General features: G+C 40.0%; 1 protein-coding gene across 2 annotated transcripts; it reads right to left on the reverse strand.

Moving 5' to 3' along the window:
* Positions 1–248: 248 nt before the first annotated feature.
* Positions 249–25460, reverse strand: MED1 (mediator complex subunit 1). 2 transcript variants are annotated; one of them, XM_002916794.4, is made up of 17 exons: positions 25227–25460; positions 23011–23117; positions 19678–19756; positions 17115–17169; positions 16879–17011; positions 16150–16178; positions 13922–13993; positions 13415–13489; positions 12864–12937; positions 11591–11680; positions 10577–10688; positions 9600–9724; positions 9222–9340; positions 8223–8424; positions 5325–5420; positions 5107–5212; positions 249–3718 (listed from the first exon to the last, which is right to left on the reverse strand). In XM_002916794.4, exons 1-17 carry the CDS (start codon positions 25249–25251, stop codon positions 466–468), a joined length of 4752 nt encoding a protein of 1583 aa, XP_002916840.1. In that variant the 5' UTR covers positions 25252–25460; the 3' UTR covers positions 249–465. The 2 variants fall into 2 exon arrangements, with proteins under 2 accessions (XP_002916840.1, XP_034495975.1); XM_034640084.1 differs by lacking the exons at positions 16879–17011; positions 23011–23117; positions 25227–25460 and having other exon boundaries at positions 19678–19757.
* Positions 25461–26448: the final 988 nt, after the last annotated feature.

A 26448-nucleotide genomic window follows, 5' to 3' on the forward strand; every position in this document is an offset into this window, starting at 1 on the left:
AAAGTGAACAACCTTCATGCAAATGCATCAAGGAATGTATTGCTTTTTCATTTGCTGCCCAGCCCTTCAAATACATGCACTAAAATGAGTTAAAACATGGCCTAAAAATGGAAAAAGGGAGAAAAAATATATATGAATATTTCCCACAAAACTGTTTCCCACCCTTCCCTCTCCCTATGCCCCCCCACCCCCTCCCTTTCATATGCAAGTATTTTAACTTTTTTTTTCTTCTCTTTTTTCCTCTGGCAAAGGAAAAAGTGATTCTTGGTAACCAGAATCAAACCCTATGGTCTCCTTGGTAGGGTCTGGCTATGCCTTTCTAAATTCACCCAGCTCAGTGTCAAAGCTATGCCATTTAAGATTCTTGAACACAAAATCAGACCTGTCTGACTCACCCCTTATGGTGGTTTGCCTATAAACTTATTAGTTTTTCTCTGGCCATTTTTGTCTTAAAAAGTAAGGTTCCTAATTGCCAATCAGGGCCACATCCATAAGATCGTCATCTTCCTCCCCAATCATAAAGTCAGGGCTGAGCCTTGAGGGCCTGTCTGTAGATAAAATTGTGTTGCTTGTCATAGACAAGGACTGGTCTGAAGAGATGGGTGATTTAGACCAACTCTCTGGCTTGATGCTGTGAGATTTTTTCTTGTCCCGGTCTTTGTCCCGGTCCCGGTCTCGATCTTTGTCTTTTACTTTCTTCTTTTCTTTTTTGTGCTTCTTATGCTTTTCTGTGCTATATTCTGGAAGAGGTCGGATACCATCATCTGAGCTGGGACTGTTCTGATAAGATTTCTCTGCTATAGAGGAGCCTGACTCACTTTCACTGTCCAGATTCTGGGGGGTATATGCTGGTGACTTACTATGGCTAGGAGAGCCACGCTCATGCTTTGGAGTGGAACCACTGATGAGTGGAGAGCCATAGTTTTTGGAAGAGGCCATCTGAGGCCTGAGCCCTTCTCCACTACCTTCCCCAGGTTTCTGCAAAGTCACTTTGGCTTTAATGCTGGGAGAACCCCCATCATGCTTGCTGATGATAATTTTTGCCACACCTGTGCTCCCCACATTTTTTGACTCTGAGGTCTTCTTAGACGAATCCACTGAACCCCCCGAAGTGGAAACCTTGGATTTTTCTTTATCACTTTTCTCACGCTTACCCTGGAACTCTCCTCCTGACATGTTATGTTTGGAGGACATAGGATGGCTAGAAGAATTTGTGCTCACCCCCATCTGGCCATCCATTGGGTCTTCACCTCCAGGGCCACTGGTGACAACCCCATGCTTCAGTTTATCTATGACAGCTGTTAAGGACGGCTTCTTATTTCTGCTGGGAGATTTCCCTTTGGAACTCCCATGCTGGTTCTGAGAGGATGACATGGAAGAGCCACTTGAGGAAAAGGAAGAGGAAGATGCTGTACAAGAATTAGATGATGGGGGAGTTTTCTGAGACAATGAGCCTGAGGATCCTAACCCTGAAGATGACTTCATGCCAGTGCTTGAACTAGTTCCAGACATATGAGAACCACCAGAACCTGAACTGATGGGGGACTTAGCTTTAGAGGATGGGGGAGTCCCAGGAACAGGCTTCATTGGAGAGGCAAGCTTATCAGAGCCTCCAGGTGGCCTTGAATGAGAAGGGGATATGTTTGGTTTACTTAAAGAAGGATTCATAAGTGATGATGGCTTCCCTTGAGGTTTCATCTTAGTGCTGCTAGAGCCACTGCTCAGTCCATGCTTGGTAATGGGAGAGGAGCCTGGCTTCCCCCCAGACTGTGATGAATTTTTGGACTGGCTAGATCCAGAAGACCCTTGGCTAGAATATACACTGCTGCTTAACTTGGAACTTGATGAACCTTCTGATTTACTGCTTTTCATCTTGCCTGAGTTGGAAGCAGAAGATGAGGAAGAAGAGGAGGAAGAATGGCTATGGTGGCTTTTACTGCCTGAGGAAGACACAGAACCACTGCTGGTATACTGACTATGGGAGGAGGGCTTGCCCACCATCACAGTGCCTTTAGGAATCTGAATAGTGATTTTGGGAATAGGTGGTGTAGCAACACCTGGGGGAGTCTGTGATCTTCCTGAACTGCCTGGAGATTTGGATCCACCTGTACTGGTAGGTGGGGTGAAAGGTCGATTAGAAGAACTGTGAGACGGAGACTTCCCTTCTGTGTCTGCCTTCTTCCGCTTTGGAGGTTTATCTTTGCTTTTACCATCATTAGAAGGGGTTCGACTGCGCTTCCCTGGTTTGCTATCTAATCCTGGCCCTGACAGACTACTGTTACTGGTGCCATTGCCTTCCTTTACTCGCTTTTGAGTCTTTTCTTTCCCTAAGTCCCCAGTAGTCAATAAAGGACTCTGGCTACCACTGTGATGCTCCATGAGATCTGCAGGACCCAAAGCCTTCCCAGCCACTGATATAATACTGAAATCAACTGTGTCAGCTTGGCTATTGCCTTTAAACTTAGTCTCCCCATTATCACCTCCAAGCATTGGCACCCCCAAAGTATTTAGTGCCTGAGATGCAAATCCTTTGAAGTCATCATTATCTCCACTTTGGCTGCTTTCATCAAAATATTCTTCTCCAAAACCACCTTGGCTCTGGCTGTTCAACAAATCAGGATTAAAATCTACTCCATCAGGAAAAAAATGATTGGTAGGAGAGTCACTACTAGGGCTTCCAGCAGCATCTGCAATTAGGTCAGCTGGATCTGTGTATGGATTTTCATTATTATTGGTTTGAAAGACATCAGGGTCAAAGAGGGCACTCTGAGAATGCCCAGAACTTGAAGAATCTCGAACAGGGGTACCAATGGGTGGGCAATCGTCACTAGTGCTGGGAAGCTTAGAGGCTTCTTCTGCAATGTCTGAAAGGATATCAGTTACATCTGGGCCAATGCTGTCTGAACTGGATAGTCGGACCATCCTTTGAATACTGGGTTGGGGGTGAGGTACTGGTTGTGGGTAAGTTGTTGGGGGAGTACTACACTGGCTTGGTGCTGGAGTGATGTGTGGCGTATCCAGCGTGTCTGCTGTCATGTTGACATCAAAGATAGGGTTCTGTGAGTCAACATCCATTGAAAATAGCTCCCTCTGAAAGTCATCTTCAGTCTGATGCTTGGGTTTGTCAGGTGGTAATCTTGATGACTTCTTCTTCTTTGTCTTGTTGCTTCCCGGGCATATTTCCATCCGGGGTGAGCCGGAAGAAGAGTTCTGCCTTTCTAAAGGACTGCTTCCATAAAGGGTTGAGAAATCCTGAGCAGGGTTATCTTTAAGAAGGTTCATGAGCATCGGGTGGTTCTTGGTGTTGCCGGCCATCGAAGAGACAGGTGGCGGCGTGTGATGAGGAGGGGTCGGACTCGAGCCAATGGTAGACCCCCCGTTCCCTGTGATTTGCAACAAACTGGTAAGAATTGGGTTCTGAGACACCTTGCTGAAGTCCTCCCCATGGCCCACCGACTCATGCCGATCTTTGATGCTCATGCTCATATTAAACAAGGTGGTAATGGGACCCCCCGGAAAGGTGTTGGTTGGTGTAGTGGTACCACTCATTGGGTTGTTGCCTGTGGTCATGCCATACCCTGGGCTGCTAGCCGGGGGCAGGTTCTTTTTCACCATGTCTTCAACTGTCTCTGCAATGAGGGACAGTGCTGGGGTGTCGGCCTGAATGGTTTCAGCTTTCCTCCGAATAGCCCTCATCGTCACAGGGATGGACATACATCTGTAAGATGAGATAGAAAAAACAAAGTTAGCAGTGTATTAGCTGCTGAATGAAAACAATTTTTATTTGGGAAAACAGGGTTTAATTCTACCTGAGATTCAGATATGCCCTCAGAGGTTTACAGTAGGCAATTTTCAGGTAAGGCAAATAACCCAAGAGGCAGAGATAGTTCTACAAAATGCCAGACCTTCGGGCAAATTCTTTCTAAAAAGAATCTGCTCCAGCAGGCAATCTCAACCTCTTTGGAAGCACTACCAAAAACCAATCACAAACATAAACAAGAGTCCAAATTAGATGTCATAATACTGAACTAAAAGAAACTGGTAATAATGAACTCAGTGAGAAAATGCCTCTCTTTTGGGGCTTCACATGTGATTAATGGGATATGCTATTTATCTTAATGAACCACTACAATAATATCTTGAACCATCAAATTCTAAACCTTAATGGCTTAGATCATCCCAAAGCTATACTGTGAAAGATGCTATTATTGATATAAAATCTTGATTATTTTAAAGCAAAGCACTTTTTATCTTACAAATTTAACAATATTATTTTCAAAAACACTTTAGAACATTTTAGCAACCTTTCTTAGAAGACCAAATAGTAATATTTTCGGCTTTTGAAGATACATGATTTCTGTCCAACTATTCTGCCACCTTAGCTCAAAAGGCACCACAGACAATATATAGGGGCACCTGGGTGGCTCAATCGGTTGACATGATTTCACCTCAGGTCATGATCTCAGAATCCTGAGATCAAGCCCCACATCAGGCTCTCCATGCAGCAGGGAGTCTGCTTGAGATTCTCTCTCTCTCCCTCTGCCCCTCCCCACCCCACACACTCTCTTGCTCTAAAAAAATAAATCTTAAAAAAAAAATGGCACAGACAATATATAAATGAAGAGACATGGCTGTGTTCCAATAATATTTATTTAAAAAACAGGCCACAAGCACCTAGAAAAATCTAGAAAAATCTAGAAATTGCGTATTAGAAAAATCTAGAAAAATTTCAAAATTACGTATTAATGTTCCTGGGAAGCTAACTGGCTTAAGTATCTTCCCACATGCCACCATTTGACATATTACATATGTTAAAAAATGATGCAAAGTAAATAAAATAATAAAATCTACATCTTATTTCAGCTGTCTCCCTCCTAAAAGAACCCTAATACTAGACCTAAAGTTACCTACCTTATTTCCTATTACTCTCATAATGATATTTAAAAAACCAAAGCTCACATTGCTTTTGAATCCCAAAGCAGAGAAAGATGAATTCAAAGCAGTGACTAAATGCTTTCCTCCTAAATTTCCATTCAGTGTAACACTGAAAACAGTGTTCCTTATACACCCCTTAATGGGACTCTGATGGAAAAGGGCCAGTGCTACCTTTGAACAACTTTGGCAATGAAGTCATCTGTGCAGATGAGTGCATCTGACAGCCCCTTGTACAGTTTACAGCTCACATGTGTTGAGTCCTGCACATCCATTACCACTGAAAGACAAAATGTATAGGAGTTGAGAGAAATGCAGCTTCTGACTTCAAAAAGAAGATAAAGGGACCAAATCACTGCCCTGAGAAAACTGCTAGCCCCCTCACAACTCACCACACACCAGGGAGTCGTTCACAGGATGCTGAAAAGATACGCTGAAACGGGATTCTGAGAGAGGACACACTTCAAATTGGAGGAGGCCAGGAGAATCTAAAAGGCAAAGAAAAGGATCATAAAATAATCAACCAACTATAAGACTAGACACTAGTAAATAATAATCCCTAAGTAAACAGAATGAAATTCTCTGTCTCCTTAGAAACTAAATCCCACACATTTTTTTTTTTAGTTAAGTCAACTTTTATTTATTTATTTTTAAGATATTTATTTATTTATTTGACAGAGAGTGTGAAAGAGCACAAACAGGGAGGAGCAGAGAGAGAGGGAGAAGCAGACTCCCTGCTGAGCAGAGTCTGAGGTGGGGCTTGATCCCAGGAGCCTGGGATCGTGACCTGAGCTGAAGGCACACGACGGGGCCACCCAGGCACTCCAATCCCACACACTTTTTACACGTAAAACCTACTATATCATTCACAGGTGACAGAAGGAATCAAATTCCAAAAAATGTCAGCTTATGTTATAAATACTCCAAAACAAAGAAGTAACTGAACTTCCACTTTCTAAAATGAAGACCATTTAATCCCTAAATTGTTAAAGATTTTGACAGATATAAATGCCTTGCCTTGAAAGTGAATTCTGAAAATAAATGTGGCCAAGAGTTTTTCATTCTATTTGATAAGAAGACATCCAGAACCACTGCCATAAACCCTGCTTTCTATCAGTATTTGCAGACGTGAGCTATGTGGCCCATAGTTTGGTAAGTGTGGATGTAGGGGCTATAATCTGAAATTATATCCTTGGGGTGGCACCTGGGTGGCTCAGTTAGTTCAACGTCTGCTTCAGCTCAGGTCATGATCTCAGAGTCCTGGGACCGAGCCCTGTATCAGGTTCCCTGCTCCACGGGGAGCCAGCTTCTCCCTCTCCCTGCTGTTTCCCGGGCTTGTGCTCTCTGTCAAATAAATAAATAAAATCTTTTTAAAAAATAAAATAGGGGCGCCTGAGTGGCACAGTGGTTAAGCGTCTGCCTTCGGCTCAGGGCGTGATCCCGGCGTAATGGGATCGAGCCCCACATCAGGCTCTTCCGCTATGAGCCTGCTTCTTCCTCTCCCACTCCCCCGCTTGTGTTCCCTCTCTCGCTGGCTGTCTCTATCTCTGTCAAATAAATAAATAAAATCTTTAAAAAAATAAAAAATAAAATAAAATCATATCCTTGGGGTGCCTGGGTGACTCAGTTGGTTAAGCGGCCAACTCTTGATTTCAGCTCAGGTCATGATCTCAGGGTCCTGCAGGGAGTCTGCTTGAGGATTTTTTCTCCCTCTTCCTCTGCCCATCCCCCTGCTTGCGCCCTCTCTAAAATAAAAAAATAAATCTGTAAAATAAGTAAATAAATAAAATGATATTCTTATGCCAAATACACATATAATATCTAACTATCATTATAGGTTCCTAAACCAAACATGCTGGCAGCCCAGAGACAAGGATCACACACTTTCTTGGGAAAAATCACACATCTCGCAGGACTAACTTCATAACTATCTTACAAAAACTAATTTCCAGATGCCCTGAAAACTACTTGGAGAATTCTTCCAGGATTCAAATACATGAAATAGAAGGGCCATAAGCACACTGGCACACGATCAGTGTCATTACTCTCTCTAAAATTTCTCATTTCTAAAGCTTTTTTTTTTTTTAAGATTTTACTATTTATTTGAGAGACTGAGCAAGAGAGAGAGAACACAGCGGAAAGGGGCAGGGGGACGGAGAAGCAGGCTCCTGGGGGAGCCCAACATGGGGCTGGATCCTGAGACTCCAGGATCGTGACCTGAGTTGAAGGCAGACGCTTAACCAACTGAGCCACCCAAGTACCCCTCTAAAGCAATTCTTATTCTCAAAACAGAGATCTCCTGATTTGCCTTCCTTGTTTCTTTTTGCCTGCCATTTGCACTAATACATCTCTATTACTGAAGTGCTTTACAACTAAGGTAAAAAATTAACTACAGTTAATTAGAGCAGCCAAAAGTCTCATCAGGGATTCTAGCAGCAAACTGTGTTTGAAAAATATCAGCATTCCAGAATCTAGGAAGAAAAAGAAAAGGGCATGGGTCTTACCCCTTTTTAAGCTATATGCTTAAGTTCCCCAAAGAATGGGGACAGGAAACATACTCAGGCAAGACTAAAAGCTGGGAAGCACTGTTCTAACCACCCAAAATTTAAATCTCAAGAAATCGTCTCTGGGGCACCTGGCAGAGCATGCAACTCCTGATCTCAGGGTTATGAATTAGAGCCCCACATTGGGTGTAGAGATTAAGAAACAAAGACAGACAAGAAAGAAAAGAAAGGAAAGAAAGGAGGAAAGGGAGGAAGAAAGAAAAGGAAAGAAAGGGAAGGAAGGAGGAAGGGAAGGAAAGAAAAAAGGAAAGGAAGAAAAGGAAAGGAAGGAAGGAGGAAAGAAAAGGAAGGGAGGGAGTAAAGAAAAGGGAGGGAGGAAGGAAGGAAAGAAGGAAGGGAAAAAAAGGAAGGAAGGAAAGAAGGAAAAGGAAGGAAGGAAGGAAATCATCTCTTCCCACAGCATCCCAAGTTCTACCTTCTATACCTGCTGTAAGGTTCAGGCCTGTAGGTACCTAATTATATCACTGTACATAGAAAAAGAGTTAAGTCCATTGCAAAAAACCAGTGGTTTCCAAATGCCAATTTATGGATTAGTTCCATCATAATTATATGTGGAGCTTAAACTAGATTCCCAACTCCTCCCACTGAGGTTCTAATTCAGTTCACTTGCAAATGGAAACCAGTTATAAAAGCTCCACAGGAGATATGATAAGCCAATAAATTAGAAAACCATGAGAGCAAACAGGTTCCATTTGCCAGTAAGTGTATCAAAAGGAAAGGCAGTACCTTCTTTCAGAATAGTTCTTTTGACACAACTTCCTATTAGGGTGTTATAAGCCACTTGATGTCTGATGAGATTTAGGATAAGAGGAACTCGGCCAGGGTGCTGAAAGGTGATTTTGCTAACTAGGGTTCCCTGTAGACTTCTGCCATCTGGAAGAGGAGCATCCTTGTTGAGGAAATAGCAATGCTGCTGACCTGGAAGAGCCTGGGCAAAAAGAACAAAGGAAATGAACACTATTTACTAACCAATCACGCTCCAACCACAAAATATCCAGGGAAAAACCCCTATTCCCCAAAAATCAGCAGCAGTTTCTCAGTGAATAATTAAACTCCACAGTGAATTCTTCGGTCAGCCGATGTTATAAATGCCAATTACTCACTTCGCTGAAGAGACCCCTTTTCTATAAATGTTCTATTAGTGGTTTCCTAACCTAATGAACAAAATTACCTCAGAAATCTGTATAAAATAGGCCCCTAAAACTATAAGTGCAAAATCTGTATTTTTAGTAAAACACCTTGTAAATTTAACTGCAACAGTCAGAATTTGGGAACGTCTACTTTAGTCTAGACTATCCTCAAGCATTAAATAAATTCAAGTCCAGATGAGGTTTTGGAACCTTCCTTAATTTATTCATTCTAGCACTTTCTTCTCTGTATGTACTTGAAGGACCTTTTCAGATTATAAGCTCATGACACTTGAAAGACTTCAACATTAAGAATTCTTAACATCTACTTACAAACTTATAAAAGTTCAGGATACCGTTAAGAGACTTTCATCTGAAAATTTGGCCATGAAATGTACATTGTTACTTCCTGACTTGGAACCTCATGCTCTTTTTCTGAAGTATGTTTCAGAAATTTGTGTAATTTCCTGCCTGAATGAGGAACTAGGATATGATCCAGTAGTCCAAAAGAATGTTTCTGACCTCAGTAATCCTATGAAGGAAGATTCTGATCCTGGGTTCAAATATAACCTACAACAATCTATGGAGCCTTACTTACAGCATAAAATCTCATGTTGTGATTCAAAGGTATGGGGTCAGGGTCCTTTGACAGCTCAAACTGAGTAATCAGTTCATAGAGGGGTACGTAAGTTGGTTGAGTTTCAAACAATGGAATTCCTGGAAAAACAAGAATGAACATAATGATCAAAATAACATCAAAATATTGATAGCTCAGTTTTCTCTTCATGACTTCTATTTCATTCATCCATTTATTGAAAAAGTACTTACTAAGTATTTACTAGTACAAAGCACCATGACATTTATACCCATCAGTACTTTTTTGAGGCCAAGACTGAAAGAGGTCTAAGATCATCTGAATTTGAAGTTTGTTTTTCACATTTTTAACAAGAATTAGCTCTTGATGCTTAAAACTCACCTGTGCAGTTCTGAAGTTTCTGAACAAATGCTCTAGATACTGGGATTGGCTGGGGAAATTTCAAGAAGAAACAGGCAGGAAGATCAACACTGTTGGCACTGGTGATGGAGGAGAAGGAGGGAGTCCTTCAAAAAAAAGAAGGGGGTGGGTTGGATTTTGACTTGATATAAAAATGAAAAATCTAAACACCCATTCTTAGGCATGTCCGTATCATTTAACAAAAGCCTATCAAAGTTCACTCTTTTGGGGCACGTGGCTAGTTCAGTCAGTAGAGCATGCAATTCTTGATCTTGCAGCCGTGAGTTTGAGCCCCACACTGGGTGTAGAGATTACTTAAAACAAATAAATAAATAAATAAATAAAATGTTTAAAAGAAAGTTCACTTTGGGGCTCATGAGTGGCTCAATCGGTTAAGTATCCAACTCCTGATTTCGGCTCAGGTCAGGATCTCAGGGCCGTGGATCAAGCTCCGCATGGAGCCCAGCGTCAGGCTCCGTGCTCAGTGTGGAGTCTACTTGTCCCTCTCCCCCTGTTCGAGTGCGTGCATGCATGCTCTCTCAAATAAATAAATGATAAATAAATCTTAAAAAGTTTACTCTTTCAACTTTCTTCCCCCAGTTCCAAAACATTCTATTTATTAATCCTAAAGTATTTAATCAAGCATCTATCTTGAGTCTCTAGTTATTACTCCAGTCAACAGAAGCCCCATGATCAACATAAGAAAAAAAGAAGCAGTCATTAAACCAGTGGAATTAGTATAGTTCTTCTCTTTCTCTCAGGACAATTTGTTCTATAAGCAGACTTCAGAGAGGAACATTCAAAATAGATATTGAAAAGAGAAATTAAATGGATAAAATGAAATAAAAAGCCAATCCCTAGAAAGTCTAGTGAGGAAAGAAGCAAGTCAAAGTAATACTTGTTTCATACTGGCCTTGAAGTTGAAAAAATGAACTTTGCTAGAATTATACTTAACTTACCATTTGTTGTCAACTGGATGTGACCCCATAATTAATGGTGCAATTGGGAGTTTATACATAGCAGACGTTCCTTCAATTGTCACTGATGCATTCATGCCCAATGATCGAGGAACTGAGAATAGGAAAGAAAAACGGTATTCTCCAAAATAACACAAATTACAGGGATCTTAACCTTTAAAAACAAAAAGCAGGCTAAATTCTGCATAATTTGTCAGCCCTCATTTATCAGATACTCTAATACCTATATCACTTAGAAAAAATTCAGGAAGCTACATTCTACAACCAATGTTTCTGTAAGTAAAACAAAATACAGGAAACAGTGCAGTCCAAAGAAAAAAAAATTCTTAAAGACTCATTACCAACACTTAATTATTTTCTACAATTCCAGAATGCACTTAAATAGATTTATGATTATAGGATAGTCAAGGACTAAAGTTATGAGGGGACCAAATGAGGTATTAGGCCATTTCTCATTGTTTTAGTGTATTAAAATGCAAATAGAGGAGCGCCTGGGTGGCTCAGTTGGTAAAGCATCCGACTCTTGATTTCATCTAAGGTCTTGATCTCAGGGTTGTGAGTTCAAGCCTTACATTGGGCTTTCTCATTCTTCAAATGAGAAATAAAATTTTAACAATGCAAATAGTAACAATTCATTATTGTAAGTTGGCTAATCTCTTCACCTTTGAAGTAATGATTAAAGGGGATTATTTCAAGTCAAATGGTTTATACCTTTTCATTCATTCACTTGTTCCAAAGCACCTGTTAAGCTTTTATTATTATGTATGTGTACACATACATGTGTATATACTTAAGAGTGTGTGTGTGTGTGTGTGCGTGTGTGAGAGAGAGAGAGAGAGAGAGAGAATCAGATGTAAAATCTGACAGGAACAGCAGCAAACTTATTAGGAAGTAGCAAATCAGGAAATACACAACCAGGTCAGGCATTCAAATTATTTTAAGTATTTTTAAAACACTGAACAAAAACCTTCAGTTGCTTTTCAGTTAGAGTCTTACCATTATTCTCATGCAAAATGACGGGAGATGTAGTCTTATCATCCAGCAGGTCAGAAGGAGAGGCATAGTACTTCAGGTTCATTAAATGACCTACGCAAAATAAAACTTATCACTATTTTTATCAGGTAAATTGCAAATAAAAACGTTCCCATTTTTATGAGAAGATAATTTCGTAGGTAAGAGGACTCATGCTCCAAAACAACTTATGAAATACGATGGAAGCGTAAGTATTGAGTCTAGTGCAATAATTTACTTCATAATTTAAAAATGTAACGGGGGGCGCCTGGGTGGCACAGCGGTTAAGCGTCTGCCTTTGGCTCAGGGCGTGATCCCGGCGTTATGGGATCGAGTCCCCACATCAGGCTCTTCCGCTATGAGCCTGCTTCTTCCTCTCCCACTCCCCCTGCTTGTGTTCCCTCTCTCGCTGGCTGTCTCTATCTCTGTCGAATAAATACATAAAATCTTAAAAAAAAAAAAAAAAGTAACAGGGGGAAGGCAGGTATTAACACCTTAGAAACAATTTAAAAATACACAAGTGACTGGTAACTTTCTCCCTCTGCTTATAAACCCAAGGTAAAAATGTAATGACCCGTTAACTAACATAAAACATTTTTACATTTTTTAGGGTGCCTAGGTGGCTCAGTGGGTTAAGCGACAGACTCTTAATTTTGGTTCAGGTCATGATCTCGGCTCCATGCTCAGTGGGGAGTCTGCTGGAGCTTGTCTCTACCTCTCCCTCTGCCCCTTCCCCTGAACACGCACTCGCGTGCTCTTTGTCTCTCTCAAATCAATCAATCAATCTTAAAAAAAAAAAAGGGATGCCTGGGTAGCTCAGTTGGTTAAGCGTCTGCCTTCGTCTCTGGTCACAATCCTAGGACCCTTGGATGGAGTCCTGCATCGGGTTCTTTGCTCAGCAGGAAGCCTGCTTCTCCCTCTGCCTGCTCTGCCTGCTGTTCCCCCTACTTGTACTCTCTCTCTGACAAATAAATAAAATCTTTTAAAAAATAAATAAATAAATGAATAAAAAATTTTCAAAGTAAGGGGCGCCTGGGTGGCACAGCGGTTAAGCGTCTGCCTTCGGCTCAGGGCGTGATCCCGGCGTTATGGGATCGAGCCCCACATCAGGCTCCTCTGCTATGAGCCTGCTTCTTCCTCTCCCACTCCCCCTGCTTGTGTTCCCTCTCTTGCTGGCTGTCTCTATCTCTGTCGAATAAATAAATAAAATCTTAAAAAAAAAAAAAAATTTTAAAGTAAGCAAAGTAGGATCACATACCCCCACTTCTTGGAGTAAGATAGCCAACACTTCCATGAAGAATCTTATCCAAGGGACCAGCATTGGTTGCTTTCCTGTGGGACAAATGATCTATGTTTGCTTGTATTAAAGCCCTGACGGTACTAGTGCACAATGTGCTAATGAGAAGCTGTTAAAAGTCTTAGAATACTGTCTTAATAACTTGTCCTGTAACTGGATATGTAGCAATTGTATTTCACTTTCAAGGTAAAGAGATTATTTACAAGTATAAGCCAGTTTGTAATATGGTGAACAAAAATTACAACTATACTGTTATTTATTGTATGGGAGGCCAGTTTTGACAAGTCTTCAAATAAAACTGATGAAATATCAACCAACTTAGACATACTGAGAAAATGGAATGCAATCATTTGGAAAGTAAAAGGAGATGGACAAGATATACGATACAGATAAAATACATAATAATATGCATCTGTAAGATAATATAGGACCCTAGGAACCCCCTAGATAAAAAACTTTAAGAACAAAGTATCCAGAGGATCATACAGAATTGACACCTTAGCCAGTCTTACCAATACATAACTGCCATTTTAGATAGATCCTGTTCTAAGGACTGGAGAGCCAAGTACATTTTAGTCTTCAGTTTGCTAGAAAGTAGATGAAGAGAACAAGAGTTAAATAGTTGAAACACACACGCACACACACACACACACAAACATTAACATAAACATAGCTTGGAGGGCAATTCTGTTTAAGCTAGTTAACAGAATCCCAGGTAGGTTAAAAATAAAAATGATGAGCCAGTTCCACAACAAGTAATTTCTTTTCAGCTTAAAAATCGATATATTGAAGACATCTCAAGGATTATAGTCTCTTTTAGTATTATATCCATTAATACAGAAATATTTATTTCAAATACCTTCAAAAGATATAAAGTTGGGAAGCTATGGGTTGTCAGTATGAGAAGAAATCAAAACTAAGACAGGGCAAAAGACTTGGCAAATTTCTAAGCACAAAATGGTTTTTACATCTATACTGATTTTCCCAACAAAAGCAAAAAAAATTTTAAAAATACTTACTTGTCCCCTGGAAGGTTATAAAGATTAACAAGACCTTTAAGGTGCTTAGAAAATTCATCAAAATTTTTTTCCCTATAAGGAGTTCAGGGGAGAGGGAGGAGAATAAAACATACAATTACTATTCAATCTTAATGCAAAGTGCCAAAAATCATGGCTACATAAAACTAATTTTAATAATGTGCTTTACTCTTTTTCCCCCAAAGTTTTCTAGAATCAATCAAAAGTAGCAAAAGAATATGAAATGTTTTCCTTTCTCTATCCCATTTATCTAGAGAAGATGCTCGTAAGCACTATAAAAGATAGTCAAAAAGACCTAATAATTCATATACTCCAATAATTCCATCCTAAGTAATGAGACTTGGTTTAAATAAATCATATTCTTTTCTTCTTAATATGTAACTCAGATGATTGGATGTCGTGAGGAAAAAAAAAACTTTTGATTGGAGAAGAAATGGAAATAAATAAATTGGGAAGACAGAACACTTGCATGTATGTATTTGGCAACCTAAAAGCAGAGAAGAGGGGCGCCTGGGTGGCACAGTGGTTAAGCGTCTGCCTTCGGCTCAGGGCGTGATCCCGGCGTTGTGGGATCGAGCCCCACATCAGGCTCCTCTGCTGTGAGCCTGCTTCTTCCTCTCCCACTCCCCCTGCTTGTGCTCCTTCTCTCTCTGGCTGTCTCTATCTCTGTCAAATAAATAAATAAAATCTTTAAAAGCAGAGAAGAAAATGAACACTCAGAGAGAGAGAGAGAGAAGACCTAGAGAAAAGGAGATGAGTACTGTGGAGGCAAACCTCAAATTCTACAATGTTCTTATGACTAGACCTGCCTAAGGAAAAAGAAACTACTACCCAGACCCCTCACCTCCTAGAACCCAATATTCAGCCTTGGATTCTTGGTCAGTTGGGTTCTGTGGGCAGGCTCAGGAATCCAACACAACTCAACAATTCTAATTCTCTGTTATCTTTTTTCAAACATAAAAAAAAGAAAAAAAAAAGTCTCTTGAAAGCTAAATTGCCCTAACAATGTCGGATATTTGGTCAGGCATTTACTGAGCATATATTGAACGCTTACTGCCCCAAATGCCACGAAGACTGTAAAACAAAACAAAACAAGAGCAGCAGCAAAAATACCCCCTACCTTAAAATCATCATCTATACAAAGTGACTAAAAATAGCATAAAAAGGCTAGTATTACTTCTGAGCTTCCCACTTCAAAACATCCTTACAAATGGACTTTAAAACACCACCAGTCCATAAATTGGTGCAGTTTCCTACTCGATTAGAACCACAAATATTGGCTTTCTGGACTACCCTGGCAACACATCTTTGCTAGACTTAACTGATGCAACGAACTCATAAAAAGGCTGTTTTTATGTTGCATTGCAATTTTTAAAAGGTGGTTCAAATTTGGTGCATTTGGCTAGGAACACATTAAAATGATCACTGCAAAGACCAAGTATAAAACTTATTTCCTCAATATTAACATCTTAAGACATCTCCACGTAGTATCTGAGAACTTTGCTATATTTAAGACATAAAATTGATGTAATGACTTTCTCAAAATCCCAGAAAGTAAATTTCCACTCAATTTGAAAGGAAAGGATAATCCAGGGGGAAATGTCATCAACTGCTAAGAAACTCTTCAAGTCTAGCACTTCTACTACGATGGGAATTTATCACACATATACCTTAAATGTAAAACAATTTTTCTCAAAGTGAAAAAAAGTTCTTTGCATGGTATAGACTCAATTTTCTCAAGTCTTCTCTGATTCAATAATTAGTTTCTATTTATTTTTGTTGCACACAGAATTTTCGCGGTTAGATCGGTAGTTTTCAACCAGAAGTGATTTCGCCCTCCAGGGAACATATGACAGTATCGAGAAAGATTTTTGATTGTCATGGGTCAGGAGATACCACTGGCAACTAGTGGGGAGAGACCAAGGATCCAGTTAAATATCCGACAGTGCACGGGGCAGCCCCCTAGAGCAAAGAATTTTCCAATCCAAATTGTCAATGCTACCAAGGTTGAGAAACCCTGGGATAGACAGAGTAGGTTAAGAAACCAAGCTAAGTCAATTCTGAAAGTGAACAAATACAGACTCTGAAAAATCTTGATCCAAGACAATAAATACATTCCTCAGGAGAGGAACTTCTGACCACCCTCAAGACTAGCTATAAAGAACAGCACTGTCTGCCAGTACCAGGGAATAGAAATGTCATTTGCTTACCTTAGCTGCTGTACAAGTTCTGGACAGCTCTGAAATTAAAGAAATCACATTAAAACTTTAAACTACTTTAAGGCCTCTGAAGACTTCAAAAGTTTTTCTCTTTTGTTAACTGCACATGCTTTATAACAAAAACATTAAAACTACAGAAAATCCTTATGTTAAGATATCAAAAAGCATCTTCTTCCTACTTAGTAAACCATGGGGTTGGGGTGGGAAATTAAAGATTAAAATATATGAACTAGTTTATAAAGGAATCAACTTTGAGTAGCTTGTCTAAAACATTAGGACCTCCCTTTAATGCCATCCTTGGAGTCCATATTCAGCTATCTGGTTACACGCATTAAATATTCATCTCTATTACAGGCTTTTTCAGAGACATTAGCTATGTATAAGATTATCTGTCCTTGATTATTAGCTCTTTGAGGATAGGAACTTTAAGGAACTCTGTCTCCCCAGAACCTATTGTTCAATTGCGGCTCATGTTTGTTGATATGAAATAGAAAGCATTCCTCTAGTGTCTCCACTTGTCAAAGCCTTTGGATGATGTCAGAGATGGACCCATGTTATTCTAAATTCTAAAGCTATTGATGTTATAGCCCATCACATCATCTCTACAGTGGCTCATGAAAAAACCTAAACCCAAGCTATTTCAAACCCCAACAATACATTTTAAAATTAATGTCCCTAAGTAAACCCCACAGATTCCAGTGAAATATCAACAACACATACCACAGGATTCTCCCCATGGTGAGCCACTTTTACATCACAAAGCTGTCCTGCAGGATCTAACTGCACTTCCACATAGAACATATCTGACGTGATGTAACATTCAGTGCCACTGGCACTGAGATGAGAGCCCAGTCTAGCAGGAACAAATCAAAACAAAAATTAATAGAAGACACATAAATAAAGCCACCCAAAGTCAACACTAAGTTAAATACTTCTGCCTGAGATAGACTACTTACCCGTTCTGTCTTGCTATAGACTCCAAGCGGTCAGTCATTGCTGGTAAAGATGTTACTAGGAAAGGGTAAAAAAGGGAAATCACAAAATGCTCCAAATAACTTAAATTTTATTCTTCAAGGACCAAAACATCCTAAGGAGTATATCCATCCTTCCAAGCCATTACATTCAATAGTTAAATGCTTATAATTTCTACAAGTTCTTCAGACTTAGCTGTGACCTAGGCAGTAGTAAGGGTCAAAAAAAAGATCTATTTGAGGGGCGTCCGGCTGGCTCAGTCGGTAGAGTATGCGACTGTTGACCTTGGGGTCCTGAGTTCAAGCCCCATGTTGGCGGGGGGCTTACTTAAAAAAGATCTATTTGAAAAAATTATTGAACCTCTCTCCTCTCTCTTTTGCATTGCTCATTTGGGATAAGTTATCTTTAACTTCAAAAAGACACACGTTATCTTCTAATGCTAGAATAAGAATGATTAACATCAAAACCAAGCCAACATAAAAACAAATATTCAAGGGATGCCTAGGTGGCTCAGTCGGTTAAGCATCTGCCTTGGGCTCAGGCCACGATCCTGGGGTCCTGGGGTCGAGTCCCACTCAGCGGGGAGCCTGCTTCTCCCTCTGCCTGCCGCTCCCCGCTGCTTGTGCTCCTGCTCTCTCTGACAAATAAATAAATAAAATCTTTAAAAAAATTAAATATTCATAGCATCATTCACTATAGCCAAAAGGTGGAAACAAACCAAATGTCCATTCATGGATGAATGTAGAAATTAAATGTGGTATATACATACAAAATATTATTTAGCTTTTTTAAAGAAGGAGGAAATTCTGATACCCGCCACAACATGAATGAACACTGAAGACAGTACGCTAAGAGAAAAGCCAGTCACAAAAGGACAGATACTGTTTGATTCCACTTATATGAGTAGACAAATTACAGAAAGTAGAATGATGGTTACCAACAGCTGAGGAGAGGGAGAAAGAAGTTACTGTTTAATGAGTATAGAGTTTCAGCTTGGGAAGATGAAAAAGTTCTGAAGATGGATAGTGGTGGTGATGGCTACACACAATGTGAATGTACTGAATGCCACTCAACTATAATTTAAAATGGTCTGGGGCACCTGGGTGGCTCAGTTGTTAAGCAACTGCCTTTGGCTCAGGTCATGATCCCAGGGTCCTGGAATCGAGCCCTGCATCAGGCTCCCTGCTCAGCAGGAAGCTGCTTCTCCCTCTCCCACTCCCCCTGCTTGTGTTCCCTCTCTCACTGTCAAATAAATAAATAAATAAATAAATCCTTATTTACTTTTAAGATTTATTTATTTATTTATTTGAGAGAGAGAGAGAGAGAGCACAAGCAGGGAGCAGCAGAGGCAGAGGGAGAAGCAGGCTTCCCGCTGAGCAGGGAGCCCGATGTGGGACTCGATCCCAGGACCCTGAGATCATGACCTGAGCTGAAGGCAGTCACTTAACTGACTGAGCCACCCAGGCGCCCTAAATAAAATCTTTAAAAAATAAAACTAAATAAAATAAAATGAAATAAAATAAAATAAAATGGTTAAAATGGTGACATTTATGGGGCGCCTGGGTGGCACAACGGTTAAGCATCTGCCTTCGGCTCAGGGCGTGACCCCGGCGTTATGGGATCGAGCCCCACATCAAGCTCTTCTGCTATGAGCCTGCTTCTTCCTCTCCCACTCCCCCTGCTTGTGTTCCCTCTCTCGCTGGCTGTCTTTATCTCTGTCGAATAAATAAAAAATAAAATCTTTAAAAAAAATTAAAAAAAATGGTGACATTTATGTTATGTATATTTTACCACAATTTTTTTAAAAAGTACCAGCCTCTGCCTCCACATACTATGGTTATTTCCACAGACTGAGAAGGGCTACCAGAGTTTTTCAACATTGAGGCTCTGTGTTGAGTTGGAAGAAAGAAAAGTGGGATCCTCTACATTTTGATGAACTAAACAAGAATTCTTAACCATGAGAGAAGGAAATGTTAGAAGGGGCGATGAAGGTTGTAGGAACCCACTCTCAAACTTGAGATTTCAAAGGAAACCCAAGGGGGAAAAAAGCAATATTCAGCTGAATCAAGTTCATTTGTGATGGATCAGAGTAAAATCTGTTTTTACTATAATTTTTCCCCCCAAAATACAAAGAACTAGTAATTATAAGCATGAATATTTAAGCTCATGATTTAATTTTTATTTGCTTTCCTGAAAACACTGTCCATAAATGATGTAAAAATCTTTTATTAGAGTGAAAATGTCCATCTTCTTATTGTGAGTTAATTAGAAGAGAACATGTGAAGAAAAAAAAGAACTTTCCCCTGCTCCCTTATGGTTATCCTCCATAAATTATCTTTTGAATCTCTACCAGTCTCCAAAATAGATAAAAAAAATAAATGTTTCAAAAGTTCAGGTAAGAGCTCATCTCAACTCCATAGTGAAAGCAAGAGCAACACCTAGAACAGAAAGTTGATCTGTCTCAATTTACATTTCTTGGGTAAGTATAAAACAATCTTTTTAAAATTGGGTGTTTTAAGAAAGCATATTTCAAACATGTTCACAAACCTTTGAGAGCTTTCTGCAAAGTCTCCAAACAGCTGACCAAATGTTGGTGCCCTCCAGAACTCATCACAACCCTCTTCTCCTGTATTAAGTAGGAAAACATTTAAGGTAGAAATTAACCAAGCCAACAGTGTTTCAGGTAAATGTACTTCTCCTAGTAGTAATATTTCAGGATAATCTAGAGACCAAATGCTATAGTCTATGTACTCTATATTCGCTATATACTCAAGATAATCTATAGACTCCTATTACTCTGTCCATTCATCCGCAAGAGGAAAAGTTCATAAACATGGATACTTCCCTATCCATATACATCCATATCCATATCCATCCATATACCTAGAAAAAGGTATGCCCAGACCTTATTTTAGATTAGGAAGAATAAAAAATTAGGGAAGAATCAAATATAATAAATGAGATCAGCCTCCTGCAGAAGTAACTACATCCTAAGTTTAGCCAGTTAAATGAGGTGGCTCAGGAGATTTAGCAGTTCCCAAATCTAACAAGGTGACTCACATGTAATCTAGGAAATAAAACCAAACCTTAGTAAAATCAGATTGATTCTAAGAAACAGAATATGTAGTCCAGAAAAAGGGACTCCCAAAGACCAAAGCTTTGGCAGTTTTTCTAATCCTATCCAAAGAAGTTTCTCTCTGTGCAACATTCCAGTCCCTAGAAATGTGAAAAGTTTTATGATACAAGGATAGTTTTTCAGGCTTTTCCATGCCCTAAATCCATCTCTTTGTTCTAATTCTACCTTCACAAAACAAACATCTGATTAATTAATAATCAGGCTGCCCTATACCTTGATCAGATAAGGGGTTGCTCTGAACAGTGGATACCAATATTTTGGTAAGTGGAAAGATAAACCCTCTGTGGTAAATTAATAAATTGGCAGTCTGATTTACATTTTAGTCTACTGAGATTTTATTACTATGTCAGTTGTTGAAAACTTTCAAAGTCTTAATACACCAATAAAATTAGGTTTCTGAATATGCAAAGTGAGAAGTAGACCGTGGAAGCTATGATAACCAAACCAAGACACTGGCTCCCCATGAGAGGGTCTTAATAGCCACCTGGAATTCCTCTATTTCAAGATATCTCTCTAATGACAATATCATTTACAGAACATATTTCAAACTAAAATATGGCTCCCTGGTAACGACTTCTGAATCCCCAGACTGGAAAAACTGCCATTCTTTTATTTAATGCATTAAACAAAACAACACAAAAGAAAAAACCACATTCTATATACATAATCCTCAACCAGAAGACATACATGCATTTGTCGAATTTACAGTTACAGGAATCTTTTATATTTTTTTAAAGATTTTATTTATTCATTTGACACAGAGAGAGAGAGAGCACAAGCAGGGGGAGCAGCAGGCAGAGAGGGAGGGAGAAGCAGCTCCCTGACACAGGGCTCGATCCCAGGACCCTGGGATCATGACCTGAGCTGAAGGCAGATGCTCATCCCACTGAGCCACCTACGCACCCCTACAGAAATCTTTTAGCAACACAACACTGTAATATCCATTATCTCACTTGATTCTTACAACAAAACTATGTGGAAAAGCAAACTGATATTGTGTGCCTCTACTTTCCAGATGAGGAAACTCAGAGAGTCAGTAATTTGTCCAAAGTCACATAGATTGTAAGTACCTCAAATATAGGTCTTTTGACAGCAAATTTAGTTCTTTTGCTAGGGCTATACTGATATGTTCATCTTAAACACTAATAAATCTACTAAAGTGAACTTACTCTGGACCCAAAGTAAGATTTGGTGGGGAGGAGGGGGCACTTTCATTGAAGTATAACATATATACAAAAAAGTATATGAATCTTAAGTGAAGAGATCTATGAATTATCACAAAGGGAACACATCCATATAACCACTGCTCAGGTCAAATCACAGAAGTAAAGTTTTCCTACATCATGTGACTACCACTGGAATCATATGGATGAAATTTTAACAGCCAGTCCCTACCCACCCCCAAGCCCTGCCCCCCGGTCTTCCATTAACTTTCACTTAAGGGCTCCCCATACTGGTAAATGACTCAGGAAGTAGTACTATAGAGGAAAAGGTAGACAGAGTGAACAGGTAAAGCTAATTAAGAATCAACTGCAATCTCTAGGGGTGCCTGGGTGGTGCAGTCAGTTAAGCATCCAACTCTTGGTTTTAGCTCAGGTCATGATCTCAGTGACAGAGAGAGCCCGGCACAGAGCCTGCCTGAGACACTCTCTCCCTTTCCTTTTGCCCCTCCCCTCATGCTCACATGCCCTCTCTCTAAAATAAATAAATAAATAAATATTTTTAAAAAATCAATTGCAGGGTGCCTAGGTGGCTCAGTTGGTTAAGCATCTGCCTTCGGCTTAAGTCATGATCCCAGGGTCCTGGGATCAAGGCCCACATTGGACTCCCTGCTCAGCAGACAGCCTGCTTCTCCCTCTCCCTGTGCTGCTTCCCCTGCTTGTGTGCTCTCTCTCTCCCTTTCAAAAAATAAAATCTTTAGGGGCGCCTGGGTGGCACAGCTGTTAAGCGTCTGCCTTCGGCTCAGGGCGTGATCCCGGCGTTGCGGGATCGAGTCCCACATCGGGCTCCTTGGCTGGGAGTCTGCTTCTTCCTCTCCCTCTCCCCTGCTCTGTTCCCTCTCTCGCTGGCTATCTCTATCTCTGTCAAATAAATAAAAAATAAAATCTTTAAAAAATAAAAAAATAAAAAAATAAAATCTTTAAAAAAAATCAACTGCAAACTCTATTAGTAGTATAGATACAAGGAAAATACTATCTCATTGGAATCAAGTGGCTGAGGGCACCTGGATGGCTCAGTCAGTTAAGGGTCTGACTCCTGATTTTGGCTCAGGTCATGATCTCAGGGTCATAAGATAGAGCCCCACATCCGGCTCCGTGCTGGTCATGAGGCCTGCTTAAGATTCTCTCTTTCCCTCTCTCTCCGAACCTCCCCCCTCACCCCCCTGCCCGCTTGTGCTCTCACACTCTCTCTTAAACAAACAGGGCCACTTGGGTGGCTCAGGCGTTAAGTGTCTGCCTTCGGCTCAGGTCATAATCCCAGGGTCCTGGGATTGAGCCCCGCATCGGGCCCCCTGCTTGGCGGGAAGCCTGCTTCTCCCTCTCACACTCCCCTTGCTTGTGTTCCCTCTCACTGTCTCTCTCTATCAAATAAATAAAATCTTTAAAAATAAATAAATAATAAAATAAACAAACAAAAAACTGAGGACACACTATAGTAACTAGTTTGAAAAAATCTACACAGGGAGCTTAGCTTATTAAATAATTATCTAAGCACAACACTTTATCCACCAGCATAATCCTCACCATGACTTGACGCACAAGCTTAATGGTTTCACTCCAAGGTCTATTTTGGTTAAATTTTGCATGGAGCCGTTCCAAGAGAGAACTCATCTTACTCAGCTTCTCCGACTCTATGATATAAATCAAAAAACATCATTAGAAATTCTTCTTTCAAGACCCTCCAGTTTTTCTTGCAAAAGAAACCCCCATACTTCATCCTGGTAACAACTCAGTTAAAATATTTTTCAATACCATTTACTTCAAAATATACAAATAATTTAATAACAGTAAGACACAGAAGTTGGGGTCTAATCAAATGAACACCATAGAACATAAATGATTTCTATTCAGTCTTTTAATGAAAACCAAAAAAAAAACCACCTCTAATTATGTTTCAGGATCAAGACTACGTTTAGTGACAAAATCATTTCATGATATGTATAAATCCCTTGCATGATATATGCAGAGCATACGTTTGAACATGGCCTTACTATAATTAGTTGGTTTTCAATGTGAAATACAGACTTTCTTAATTTTTTGACATAATTCTAAGAGATCAATGTGTAAGTATTATCAAGAAAACAGGCTGTGTTTGCCATTTTAATTTTTCCTGTTTGAATTCAAACTAAAACTACATGGATAGAGAATATGTCAATGACTAAAGGATGAGTTTCCAGCAGAGGTAAGAGAAAGGTAGAAAAGTCCTCAGTTTCCTGGACTGAACAACTCTTATGCTCTCCAGCCCTCTTAATTTTTATTACTGAATTATAATCTTTATTACTGAAATTTAGTTTATTTTTATTTTGTATTTCTGAATTTTTATTACTTTTATTATTGAATTGTAGTTTTTATTTTTATTAAAATTTTTACTTTTGAAATATAGTTGATCCTTCCTCTAATTCTTATGCTTCTTAGTATGAGCGAGGACCTGTTCTAGAGACCACTGACAATGCAAAAACACACAATACGTCTGAGATGATTATCTGTGACGGGGTGTGCGTAAGTTAAAGTGGAAATAACCATCACAGAAAGCAAAATGAGATATGCTGTTAAAAACAGAGACACTTGATAACTGAAAAGCAAAAAAGAAGTTCAGTATTAGTCCTGGGGATGTTACAGAAAAGGTTGACAGTTGATGTTGGCATTGAAAGATGAATAGAATGTCAGCAATCAGAGTTAAGGCAGTGACATTTCCTAAATCAAGATTCAAATTCCCTCCTCCAATGTCCTCATCTTCTGGAAAACCGGTTTGGGGGCTGTTTCAGCCAGCTTACAGTTCTAGACACATTGTTGACAATTCCACTTTCAAGACTCACTCGCTCAAGCATTATTTTATGTGCTGGGGATACAGTAATGAGCAAACTAGTCAAAATTCTTGCCTCATCGAATTTCCATTTTACACTCACCAGTCACCCAAGGAGTAAATCTTTCTTCTTCCTCTCTTTTAAAATACACTCCCCACCCCCCTTTTCCTCGAGAAGCCTGATGATAAGTACTTTACACGAATGCTCAAACACTTTTCGTGCCAGGGACTACACAATGATGAGTAAGGCAAGGTCCCGGATCTAACAAAGGTCAAAGTGGAGAAGGTGGATGGGTAAAAGTTAATACAGTGATCTCTATTAACAGAACTATATCCAAAATGCTAAGGAAGCATTTAAGAGTGTAGAACTTTAGAGAATCTAATAAGGTTCCACAGAAAAGTTGTTTTTCAGCAGTTGTGAGTTAGTCCAGCCGTTGAAAGGGTGAAATTTAACGCACTTTACAAATATACAAGAGTACAAGATCTGAACATTGTGACATTCTATGAAACTACTGGGTTTTAAAATCATAAGGTCCTAATCATTTCACTCACACCAAAATATCCTCCAATACTTGACACACGGCTCTATATTATTATCCTTTAATATCATTATTTAGACATCTCTTCTGAAACGAGGTGTAAGCAGGTTTTAGATTCACTTGCCTGGTCTTCCATTAACTTTAGGCTAAAAATGTCCTGAGGCCCAACTAATTGTCCCTAGCTAAGCAGGAAACCTTCACAGAAGTTGAGAACCCCCATTACCCCAGAGTCAGAGCCCTCCATCACCAAGGAAGGCACAGTCAGAAGCTATCCCGCCTCCTGGACTCCACGACCTCGGGAGTGTTGCCCCCGCGGAGGCATCGGCCCCCCACTCCTTTCACAGATTGGCTCCCCCAAACTGTGTCCCGCCCCCTGCATTCCCCCTCAAGTCACTCACCCTCGGTTTCCCCCTGAGCCTTCATCCTGACGGTGGGAAGGTCCTGAGTCCTACACAAGAGGATAAGCCCTTCCCCACCACTAACGAGGGAACCAAGCTGGTTCGGGCTCCCGGGACGCAGGGCACCAGCCGTCGCCCCCGTTCCCAGGAAGGCTCAGTCTGAAGTCCCCGGCGGCAAGAAGAGAAGGGTGCTCCCGGCCGCCGCCATCTTCCCAACGGAACTTCCCAAATATCGCGAGATTAACCGTGATCCTGCGAGAGATAGGAAAAAGGCTGGGCACCAAAATATCGCGAAAAACAGTGAATGCGGTGCTTCTCGCGAGATTTTTCCAATCACGCCTTCCCTTAGCTCTCGGTTGTCTCAAGACTTGCTGCTTCTAGGTATGGTGTTTGCTGTCTGTTAGCGCTTGACTCCGGTTCGGAATGTCAAAGGCGTTCGTAAAGTAAAATCCCGGGATCTCTTTACTGAAAGACTAGTATTTCAAGGAATATTGGTATCAGAAATATTTTGTTAAAGATAATACGCTTTCTTGAGATAACTAGATGGAAAAATTAAAATGATACTGGCTGTTTGTAACACGACGTTCTTAGCCCAATTCACTTCATTCCCATTTCCCAATTTTTTCTCAAATTCCAGAAATATTTCTCACGCAATTCCATTTTTTTTTTAAGATCTGGGAGATTTGGTATTAGGATTTGGTATTAGGATTACCTTTGGATTAAGGTAGACTTGTAGCAGTTCAGAGCATCGGATGCTTTTAATTATATACCAAGGTGTATCAAAATTGGTAGTGTCCCTGTTTTGTAATCATAGTAAAAACAAGCAGTTTAGCTTGTACTCCACACTACAAAGAAGGTGTAGTCATGTCTCTTCTATCAGTAAATCCACACAAGGAGAAATTTAGAGTAATGCTGAGAAGTTTGTGGCCACTGGAACTGAAGAACCAGGCTAAAATACAACGCTAGTATTTGGTGAAAGTTCTTAACCTAGTCAGGGCTTGTGTCTTGTTTTGTTTTGTTGTGTTTTGTTTTTCTGTTTTTGTTTTAATATTCTTTTTCCAAACATATCTTTGAAAATAACTGCTATAACGTTGGGTTTTACCTAGTTCACTGCAAGGAAATTAAGTAGTGGATTTCTACTGGCTTTTCAGTCTCAGACTTGCCACATTTCAAAAATGCTATTCAAACATCCTCCAAAACCATCCCAGCAGATAACTACAGT

This window comes from Ailuropoda melanoleuca, chromosome 13, assembly GCF_002007445.2.
Source record: "Ailuropoda melanoleuca isolate Jingjing chromosome 13, ASM200744v2, whole genome shotgun sequence".
NCBI lineage: Eukaryota > Metazoa > Chordata > Mammalia > Carnivora > Ursidae > Ailuropoda > Ailuropoda melanoleuca.